General features: G+C 25.4%; 4 protein-coding genes across 4 annotated transcripts; 2 read left to right on the forward strand and 2 right to left on the reverse strand.

Annotated features, from left to right (window-relative positions):
* Positions 1–1,900: 1,900 nt before the first annotated feature.
* Positions 1,901–4,725, forward strand: MKS88_003150 (ubiquitin fusion degradation protein 1; the record flags this gene model as incomplete). The annotated part of the gene is made up of 3 exons (XM_067216217.1): positions 1,901–2,164; positions 2,517–2,555; positions 2,947–4,725. 3 exons carry the CDS (start codon positions 1,901–1,903, stop codon positions 4,723–4,725), a joined length of 2,082 nt encoding a protein of 693 aa, XP_067072886.1.
* A 2,195-nt stretch (positions 4,726–6,920) lies between these two features.
* Positions 6,921–7,235, forward strand: MKS88_003151 (mitochondrial import receptor subunit TOM22; the record flags this gene model as incomplete). The annotated part of the gene is made up of 1 exon (XM_067216218.1): positions 6,921–7,235. One exon carries the CDS (start codon positions 6,921–6,923, stop codon positions 7,233–7,235), a length of 315 nt encoding a protein of 104 aa, XP_067072887.1.
* A 1,028-nt stretch (positions 7,236–8,263) lies between these two features.
* Positions 8,264–9,028, reverse strand: MKS88_003152 (50S ribosomal protein L12; the record flags this gene model as incomplete). Its single annotated transcript, XM_067216219.1, has 1 exon — positions 8,264–9,028. The coding sequence occupies one exon, from the start codon at positions 9,026–9,028 to the stop codon at positions 8,264–8,266; it is 765 nt and encodes a 254-aa protein (XP_067072888.1).
* Positions 9,029–10,494: 1,466 nt separating this feature from the next.
* Positions 10,495–10,869, reverse strand: MKS88_003153 (uncharacterized protein; the record flags this gene model as incomplete). The annotated part of the gene is made up of 1 exon (XM_067216220.1): positions 10,495–10,869. The coding sequence occupies one exon, from the start codon at positions 10,867–10,869 to the stop codon at positions 10,495–10,497; it is 375 nt and encodes a 124-aa protein (XP_067072889.1).
* Between the last annotated feature and the right edge of the window lie 1,004 nt (positions 10,870–11,873).

Genomic DNA, 11,873 nt, shown 5'->3' on the forward strand with positions numbered 1-11,873 from the left:
TAAAAAAGATTAGTTAAAACAGTTAATAATAAAAAAGACGGTACGAAATATAAGTTTTAACACTATTCGTTGTTCTCAATGGTATAAAAATTATTCCTAGTAACAATTACATCTCCACTTTTGATTTACTGAGAAATGAAACAACCTTTTTTATATATGTAAAAAAAAAAAAATTTTTCTTTTTTTTTTTTCTAGCTATTTTGATAGGATAAGAATAAAATAGTTACCTTACATAAAAGATAAAAACTTTGCCGAGTGTTAAAACAACAAATAATTATATATTTGTATAAATATATGTGTATTTTTCGGAGGAACCAAACACGAAAAAAGGGAAAAAAAAAAAAGATAAAAAGGAAAAATGGAAAAGGTTAAAAAATGAAAAAAGGAGAAATAAATATGATACTGGAAAAAACGTAAGAAGGAGAAATAAATATGATACCGGAAAAAACGTAAGAAGGAGAAATAAATATGATACCGGAAAAAAAGTAAAAAGGAGAAATAAATATAATACCGGAAAAAAAGTAAAAAGGAGAAATAAATATAATACCGGAAAAAAAGTAAAAAGGAGAAATAAATATAATACCGGAAAAAAAGTAAAAAAGAGATATAAATATAATACCGGAAAAAAAGTAAAAAGGAGAAATAAATAAAAACGAAAAACCATAAAAATATATAGTACGAAAGATAACCTAACAACACTTTTGTGAATGCATTGAAAAAGCGAAAAGTTCGCAACTAGGAGGGACTAAAAAAATGATTATAATAAAATTGAAGTGATAAAACTACAAATTCTAAAAAAAAAAAAAAAAAAATTAGAAAGTTAAAAAAAAAACCATTAAAAAGGTAAAAAAAAAAATCGTCGAAAAGGCAAAATTAATCGTCAAGAAGGAAAACAAAATTGACCGAAAATGTTCAAAAGTAAAGGGCGTGTAAAAAAATTCTTTCAAAAATAAAATTATAAAAAAAAAAAAAAAAAAAAAGGCTTAGAGAATATGTAATAACATAGAAAAAAAAAAAAAAAAAAAAAAGAACATAAAAAATAAAAGAAAACACAAAAATAAAGATAAAGAAGAAAGCATGAAAAAGAGCAAAAAATTTCAGTGAACACATATACATGTATATATATACATATATGTACTCATTTTTAATGTGTTAACTTACATTCTTTTATTTTGTGATAATACCTGCTAAAGTGATTATATATGAAGCAAACATGAAAAATAAAAATATGATGCAACAATAATTGCATTATTTTATTTTGTTTTTTCGAAATTTTGCATATTTTTATGTACATAATAAAGTACTTCATATATGTTATTAAACTTCATTGTTTTTTTTTTTTTTTTTTTTTTTTTTTTAGTGAACATTTATATTTTTTCAAGAGTCCTTTAAAGGAATTAGCTTTATATATGTTGATTATTTAAGCGATCTTACGCTGTTTACGAAGTGAAACTGATTTTTTTTTTTTTTTTGTTTGCATATGTGTACTCATGTACGTACATATGTCCATACATACATATATATGCATATGTAAAAGAATACATACATAGGCACATACTTATTTATGGATATGTTCCGTATACATACTTCAAGCCATACAATTTTTGCAAAGGCCTATACATCACTTTTAAGTTGTCTGTAATTATAGCCTCTTTTGCAATTCTTTCCTTATCGCCTATATGCGCTCGGGCATATAAATACACCATATATATATATATATTGATATAGTCATGTATATATGTGTACACATTTGTACGCATATAAAAACGTATACATATTTACACACACATACAAACGTATTCATACTTTCCCTCTCCCCCACCCTACGCATGTTTTATTGGGCAAAACCCATCATTTAGATTATGATTTTTTATATTTTAATATAACAATAGAACATATAATGGATGATGATTTTGTCAAAGCTGTGAATAAATTTAATGCAAAATTTAGTTTTCATAATAGAAAAAATCTTACAAAGGGTGTTAATAACAATGTATATGGAAAGAACGATAAAACAAAACAAGGGAAAGCTGATAAACTAAAGGAGGATTTAGAATTACAATATATACACAATTCGAATAATAAGATTTGTCAAAAATTTCTGACCCTTCCCCTTAGTAAAAAAGAAGATAAGTTGAGTAGGCATTCGGATAAAGTTATACTGGTTAGTTTTATTACTTTTTTTTCAATGAACTACTCTGTGCATGTGCTAAAGTACATGTATATGTGTAAGTGGGTATGTACGTGTGGAAGTACGTGTGGAAGTACGTGTGGAAGTACGTGTGGAAGTACGTGTGAATATACGTGTGGATGTACGTGTGGATGTACGTGTGGATGTACGTGTGGATTTACGTGTGATGTACGTGTGGATGTACGTGTGAGTGTACTTATGGATATATACATGTATTCACGTACGTATGTGTATATATGAGCTCATGAGTGTACATATTGCGTGTCCAACCTTTGTAAACATTCTCTTCCCGCGAACATGCCCGCATATTTATGCTTCATTTTAGTCGTATAGTAAGATGGGACTTAAGATGGAAATACTGTTCGTAAAATAAATTTGCAAAATGTTCAAAAAAAAAATAAGTCTAATTTTATTTCGAAAATTGGGTGTATTTTTATTACGTGTAGAATATTAATTAATTTCTTCCCATAAATTTACACTTTTTTTTTCTCTTTTTTTTTGTCCATTTTGCTGCGTTTATATTAGCTCTTTGATTACTTTAAATGTGAATGTAATTAATATCACGCATAAACGCATAATTGAATGATTATTATTATTATTTTTTTTTTTTTTTGAAGAAGGAATAACCAAAATAATGTTTTAAAATATTATTGAGGGGATTACTTAATTTTTGTATGAACATGTGCATGTAGTCATATACCTACGCGAGGTTATATAAGTGTACTGATATCTGCTCAACTTTTCCGTTTTTACAGCCCGTGTCAATACTGAAAACCCTCGAAAAAGGAACTTATCGGAACGAAGTAGAATTTCCTTATTCGTTTAGCCTAAAAAATGTAGAGAATAATTATATTACCCATGCATGTGTTTTAGAATTTAGCTCAAATGAAGGAATAATATTAGTATCAGAAAATATAAAAGAAAATTTAGGCATAATAGCAACTAGTGGAATAATAAGACTCTTAGTAACTTATGCAAATTTACCGAAATGTGATTTTATAAAATTTGAATCATTAAATGAAAATATTAATGATATAAAATTTATGAAGAATTTATTGGAAAATGAATTAAGCATAAATTATAGTACCCTAACTTTAGGAGACCATGTTCATATTAATCATTTGAATTTTTATGTAAGTGAGTTAGAGCCAGATAATGCTGTGTCGTTAATAAATACAGATATTGTTGTGGATATATGTAAACGCAAAATTATGTGTGAACAATTTAGTACTTTTCAAAATGTTGAAGATACACCATATGAAGTGATTAATAGTACAACTACAAATGTTAATAGTAGTATGAAGTGTGGAATAAAAAAATATAAGTATATGATAAATTATAACATTTTGGAATTGTTAAAAAAGGATAAGATTAACATAAATTTTTTATTAAGTTCGAACGATGTAGATAATTTCAATATTTTTATTTCATTTCCACCATATGATTCGGTCTCAGAAACGATGCATCATTTGCATTTCGATGATTGTAGTAAAGATATTCAAATAAATAGGGATATTATAAAAAAATGCTTAAAAATACATTTCGTTTGTTTCATGAAAGAACAAGCAGATGATGTCCAGGAAAAGCTTGATGCCACGAAGGAACGGCTTGACGAACAAGACCCTTTTTTAGAATATATATATGATCAATACTTTCCCCATATAATATACATAGGTATATCATATACCACGGAAAACGAAGTACAATACAGCTTATCATCAAAAGTAGATAGCGAAAGTAGAAAAACAATCAAAGAACAGATTGACAATACGAATAAAAACAAAACAAACGACAGAATCCCAAACAATAAATTAAATGAATTACGCGAAAATTGTAAAAATGAACTAATTTATGTAACATGTGATAATTGTTTAAAACAAATTTTGGAAAATAATATAAACATGCATAAAATTCATTGTTTAAATAATATTTCTCTATGTAATATCTGTAAAAAACCGTTTAATAAGAAAGATATCCTTGATCATATTCATTGTGAGATATGTAATGAAGGTATAAAGATAGCTGAAAAAAATAAGCATAATTTTTTATGGCATACAAAAATAAAATGTACATGCCAAAAATATTTTTATAGAAAACAATTCATTTTTCATCAGAAATTATTTTGTCCAAAAAAAATTATATTCTGTGCATTTTGTAATATATTTACCGTTTCCGCTGCAAATATTTTTAATGAAGACTATATCCTTGCCAACTTTCTCGATAAATTTGATAGTTATAATGGTACCAGCAATGACAATAATAGTAGTAGTAGTAGTAGTAGTAGCAATAATAATAATGAGTTAACTGTAAAATCAATTGACTATTATTTCCAGCTAATGCACAAAAATTTTCATTTTTTTGTCAAACACATTAACAGCACGGAACATGAAAAATACTGTGGGTCCAAGTCTGTGATGTGCGTTATTTGCAAAACTAACATGTACAGAAATAGGTATTTTACCCATTTAAATTTAATGCATAATATGGATAAAAAGGAATCATTTAAAATTATAAATGAAAATACAGACGTGTAGGAAATTATGAACGAGTCAGAAAATTTCTAGGGCATTTTGAAAAAAAGTTCAAAATGCTCGAACTGTTAAGATTTGTTCGTTAATTCATTTGAGAAATTTTATTATATTTTATTTTTCCATTTAATTTTTCCATTTAATTTTTCCATTTTTATTTCATTTTACTTTTTTATTTTATTTGTCTTTTTTTATTATATTATTTATTTATCCATTTATATATTTATCTGTTTATCTTTTTTTTTTTTGTTTATTTTGTAATGCGGGTGACAAGTGCCCGCAGAAGGGTACTATTATTAATTTAGATGCGCTTGTACTTAAGTATGTATGTATGTATGTATGTATGTATATATATATTCATGTTTACATGTGCACCTTTTCACACGATATGCGATATTTACCGCACTTAGGAATAAATTGTTTGTTATATCATGTTATTCATTTATTGTCCTTTTTAATTAAATAAATACTTCAAATTTGCCTAATTTTTAGGAAATGATTATATGAAATTTTTAAAATAAACTTTATTTAAGTAATTTCCTTCTTCTTTTATTAAATATTATATTGTATAGCACTATTAAGAGTAAATTCATAAACATACTTGAAAAATAAGTATTACAAACCTAGTAGAAAAAACCTTCCATCGTTCACATTTGTTCAAGTATTTTAAAACGTTACAATGAAACACTGAATAACTAAATTTTATTATATATACATATTAGCTAATATGAATTTATCAAGAAGCTTATAAAATTTTGAAAATATTTAGTTTATTTTTCATTCTATGATGAAAAAAAGAAAAAGGGGAAAAGCGTACAATTATTCGTGTCTCCTATTCCCCCTATTCCTTTTCTTTAATACTTTTTTATTTTTTCTCATAGCTTTTTACAAAAAAAAAAAAAAATAATAAATAATTTGGGAAATATTCAAAAAATAAGGTTGCCCTAAAACAAATTGTTGCTTTGTGCATTCGAAACAAATTATATGGCACACTCGAAGAGGTAGTAACAATTTGGCACACTCGAAGTGGTAGCAACAATTTGGCATACTCGAAGAGGTAAGTGCAATTTGCTATTCTGGAAGAGGTGGGTACATACTGCAATGTATTTTCCCTAGAAGTACAATAAAATTTGCAAAAGTATTTTTTAATTTTTGTGTACGCACATGTAAGTAATAGCTGCGTAATATTGCAAAACATATTTTAACTTGAAAGGTACATGTGTATGTATATATATATACATATAAATATTTATAAATCGTAGCTGCAAAAGCGAAAACGATCTTTGAAACTTTAAAAAAAAAAAAAAATGTTAATACGAAGAACAAATTAAAAAGAAGAAAAATACACTAAAAAACTTTTTTTTTTTTTAAATCCTTGGTAGGATATGTCGTCCTAATAATTATCTTTAAAATCATAGAATGTATACTCCAAATGTTGTGACCTCTTAATAATTTTTTTTTACAAGTAATTTGCAGAAAAAAAAAAAAAAAAAAAAAAAAAAGGCGCTTTAAAAAAAAAGAGTTCAAAAAAGGGTTAACTCAAACAACTTTGTATATATCCCCTACTATAGGTGAAATAATTTTTTTAATTTATTTTAGCGTTTTTATGTTGGTTATACATATATATATATATATATATATATATATATATATACATACGTATGCATTTAGCAGTTCTAGCAATAATTTGAAAAAGTTGTTATAATTCATGTTTTTCGAGCGCAATAATTACATAATATGCTTATAATAATGTTCAGAATATTTATAAAATTTATAATATTTATGTATATATATTCATACATACATACGTTTATGCAAGCGTTAACTTAGTAATTTTTATGAAAAGCGGATTGAAAGCCTGTTTATACTTCAAAATTTTAAATCACGCATACGTGGATAATAAAATAATAATAATAATAATAATAATAATAATAATAATAATAATAATAATAATAATAATAATAATAATAGTAATAGTAATAACAATAATAATTACAGAAATAAGTAAAAATTTTTTGTATGTATACATTTTATGTATATATTATGTACATTTACGCAGAGTAAACAAATTTGATATTTTTCCAAGTTTGTATTATTTGTATATGTATGACCCAAACCACAATACATACCATAATACGTACCTACAATATATACCTATAAGAGACTCGTACAATTTATACTTATTCATCATATACCTTAAAATGGGAATGATATATTCAAAAATTTTGAAGGCGAATGAAGAAAATTTGTTACTATCGAAAAAACCAATGCTAAATTTTAAAAGAAATGATACAATTAAAATAAAAAATAAATTGAGACTAGCGAAGAATAAAATAAATAATTTTTTAAAAAAAGGAATTAAAACAACATCATGGGTTGTGTGGATAGCTGGAGTTTCAGTTGTTGTTTTAATTACTCCAATTGCTTTTCAGTATGAGAAGGAATGTCAGCTTTTTGAAATGCAGGCACAGTTTTTTCAAGCACAACAAGCAGCCAATGTACCTCAGTTAAACTGAGGAAATAAGTATTTAAATTACACATTATAGACAGAAATAGTGGCATAACATGGGTAAAATAAAAGGAGTAGTTCTATATTAAAAATAGAGTTCGAAAAATATAAAGTAAAATAATAATAATAAATTGGTAATTTGCTTGCTCAACAGGTTTTTCAGGAATATACTACATACGTTTGGGAATGCACTTTGTTCGACATGCTTTTTCTGAGAAATGCTTTTTTTGGAAATTTTTTTTTTCTTTCTTTTTTTAAATATGTTATCATAGTAAACGTAAAATTTGTTGACACGATATGTACCTGAGTACATTGTTTATATGGTATAACAATCTATTTTTTAATGTGTAATTATACTTATATGTAGTTATATTTATTCATTTATTTTTTTATGTATTTTTTTTTTTTTTTTTTTCTTTTTTTTCCCGTTCACGCAGGTTTTTGTTTTTATGTTAAATATTTCACTTTATAGTTTTTTTCATCTAATACAAGAAGTAAATTTTATTATTTTAAACAATTGCTTATAAAGTTTTTAATGAACAGATTGAAAAATGTTAACCTTTTTTTTTTTTTTTTTTTTTTTTCTATCTGTTTTGAAACAAAAAAAAAAAGGAGAACTAAAATAAAAAAAAGAGAATAATATATTTTGTTAAAAGTATGCGTTTTTCAAGAAATAACACTCAAAAAAAAGGTACGAATTTAAATGAAAAAAAATAATAATAAATAAATACATACATATATACACACATATACATACATATATACACACATATACGCATATATATACACACATATACATACATATATACACACATATACGCATATATATACACACATATACATACATATATACACACATATACGCATATATATACACACATATACATACATATATACACACATATACGCATATATATACACACATATACATACATATATACACACATATACGCATATATATACACACATATACATATATATTTACACATATATATATATAAATACGTGCGCGTGGGCAGTTCTGTGACGCACCTTTTACTTCAACTTAACAACCCCCCCTGCATCGGTCAATTTTGTTTTCCACTTATCTGCAGTTTCCTTGTTAATTTTTTCAAAAAGTGTTTGAGGTAAGTTGTCCACTATGTCCTTGGCTTGTTTTAAATTCAAGTCTTTTTTTATTTCTTTAACAATTTTAATTATGGGTATTTTTTTATTAGGTTCAATATTTTCTAAAATTAAATCGTAGACTTTATTCTCATCATCTTCTTCTTCTTCTTTTGCATTAGTTTCAGATTCATTTGTTTTATTTTCTTGTGTACCCTTAGAACTATCTAGATTTTGCCTTGCATCAACAGAAAATGTTAATTCAATTTTTTTAACTAGTTCACTTGCTTCTAACAAAGTTAACTCTTTCAAACTATCAATTATCTTGTCTACTTTTTCGCTTTTTAATTTAAATATTTTATTACTGTTAATTATTATATCTTTTTTTAAAACAGGTCTACTTTTATAATTTAAAAAATTTTTTCTCCCATAATTATCATTTGACTTGTTTTCGTAATATAAAAAATTATTGCAATTAAACTTATTTTGCTCATTCGAAAGCTTAAAACTTTTAACTACATCAACAAGATGTAATAATAATATGTATATTATTAGAAGGAGACGAAAAATGGGCTTACTAAATATTTTAAACAATCCGACTGATAACAATTTAGATCTTTTTTTTTTCTGACCACACAAATTTTCAACTTTCTTTTTTCTTGTCAAATTTGAAAGTACTCTCCTTTTACATTTCATTCTTGAGGCTTTGCATCTTTTTCATTTCTTATATTTTTTTTTTTTTTTTTTTTTTTTTGCTTCTTTTGTAGCGATATTTTATTTATACACTTCAACCCCATTTAACTGTGTCAATGCAACTCAGTCGATGGACCACGAAGCGGTTGACGAGTATGTACATATACGCATATATGTGCGTACATTTCGTTATATGCATACGTATATGCATATGAACGTATATGTGTACATATATGTATGTACGTATGTGCGTATGAAGCAGTTTTAAACTTTCGCCTTCTTACGAACTAACACATGTACAAGTGAAAAGTTATACCCCATACGAACATGTAAGTTATGAAAATATGAACAATATCATAAAAAATTAATAATAATTATCTGAATGCTAAATAAGCAAACAAAAGGAAAAGCGGCAAAAAAGGCAAAAAAAGGTGTAACCTGCCTGCATTTTGTTATTTACCGAAAAATACACATTTTTCAGCATTGGCTTGTACACCTTCGTTTGATTTTCTTTTTTTTTATCATTTTAGTTTGCAAAAAAATAATTATAAAAATATATTTTAAAATTTAAATGCTTCTGAAAGGACGGTATACAAGCATAAATAACATATACGTACGTACATGACTATTTGCATACGTACATGTATTATAATACATATGTATATACATTATTTTTTTTTTTTTTTCACAGTTGTTAGCATTCTTAAATTGATATATATGTTCATTAACACCAAAAAAATATAAAATATAAAATATAAAAAACAAAAATAATAATAATAAAATGATAAAATAATAAAATCATAGGAGTGTGCACAAAAAAGAGCTCCTATATACATACATTTGTAAAAAAGCAGTAATTTAAAAAAAAAAAAAAAATTAACTATTCTCAATTTACATTATAAGGGTTATGTATATAAACAAAGGCAAGTTAAACGATAATATATACAAACTTTTTTTTCTTTTTTTTTTTAAAACAATATTTTTACAGAATTATTACCAAAAATAATTGGCAGTCAACATAACAGCTTCTCATAAGAGATGTCAAAAAAAAAATAAAAAAAAAAAAAATAAAATAAAATAAAATACAAAATAGTTACTTCGGTGAACTGCCAAACGGTTAAACTACTAATGTGCTTAACAGAAACAAAAACTTAGATGCGTTTTTTCTTTAAAATGTGTGTACGGAATGGTTTCCATCATACGCTACGTTAACTTTGACTTCAACTATAATGTATTCTACTCTATTATTTTTTTTTTTTTTTTATATTTTTCTTTTCCCCCTTTGGTCATACTGTACGCTTATTTAAGTTTTACCATCCCCCCGTCACTGGCAGAAAAGTAAAAGCTTTCGTTATGTCGTTTATTTTTTCATAATTGTAACTCCCTCTTTTTTGTATATTTAAAAAAAAAATTAAAACAATAAAACAAAATAATATTAAATAATAAGGTTATCTGTGCAAACAATAGTTTCAACCGTTTTCTTCGTTCTTCTTTTCACCTACTGTGATATTCATATCCTGTAACAAAATTCTTTTAGCATAAGAGCTGTCATTACAACATGATAAGTATTTATTAATTTTAAATTGCAAGTAATCTTCTTCATACTGATCACTCAAAGTCAAAGGAGCAGAAAAGGATTCATTTATGTCGTTTACATCTTCTGTTATGTCTATATCAAAATATTTTATTTTTTCTATTTGTTTATTTTCTAGTGCATTCAAATAATAGTCGACAAAATGTTTGTTATTGTTTATTATGTTAACCTTCAAATTTGTTTCAGATGATAACTCAAACAACGACACGTTACTGTTTAACAGTTCACAGGAATTTTCATTTTTTTCCATATTGTTCTTATCATAATTTTGTGAAGTTTTACTTCTCTTCGGTCAGAACTAAGAAAAAAATGATTTATACCTCCTCGATAAATCAAAATTATGTATAATCTATTTATATTTCTCTTAATTTGTTAAATATAATTTAAAAAATTTTTTTTTTTTTTTTTTTTTTTTTTTTTTTTCCCCTAGCACATATACTTGCCCCTAATAAAGACCCAAAGTATAGTTATGTAAGCTTCGTATAACCAAAAAAAAAAAAAAAAAAAAAAAAAAATTAGGGTTACAAAAATTTCTTCCGTTAAATATAATCTCACTGTCAAACTCTTTTAAAATCTAAAAATGTGATATGACATATGTCACTCTATAAATGAATAATGGATCCTCTTTCTAATGTGTATTAAAGAGAAGCAATGTAATAACTGTACATGTAGTGTAATAACAACGTGGGGATGTTATCTTTATTAATTATGGCTCTCCCCCCCCAGTTGAACTTCTTAATACTACTGTTCTCACGAACCAACAAGCTGGACTAGTCTATACGTGGTTCTTCACATGTAAGCTCGTTCTTCGTGTACTGGTACAAGACCAATAAAGTGGGGTATACAAAATGTAATATATGCTTTTACAATATTAGCAAAATTGCAATGTTAGAAATTTCTGTATATATATACATACATACGTACAAATATTAATAAATAAATGTTTACTTGTTTACATGTTTGTAATGCGGCTTTTATTGTATCCTTAAGACTCCTTACTATTTTTCTTTAAAAAAAAAAAAAAATAAATGTTTTCTAAATCAATTAGGTTGAGTGAAGATAAACATTACGAATTTAAAGATATGCTATACGGTAAAGACGAGAATGTATAATTTTTTTTATTTCCAGAAATTAAATCTTAAAAGTATTACAAAAAAAAGTACTTCGATGTATATATATGTATATATACACATACCTATCTCCGGCTTAGATTAACGTGTTGTTAACAAGGTATCAACCATATTTTGCTTAACC

This window comes from Plasmodium brasilianum, chromosome 10 (assembly GCF_023973825.1).
Source record: "Plasmodium brasilianum strain Bolivian I chromosome 10, whole genome shotgun sequence".
NCBI classification, from domain to species: Eukaryota; Apicomplexa; class Aconoidasida; order Haemosporida; family Plasmodiidae; genus Plasmodium; species Plasmodium brasilianum.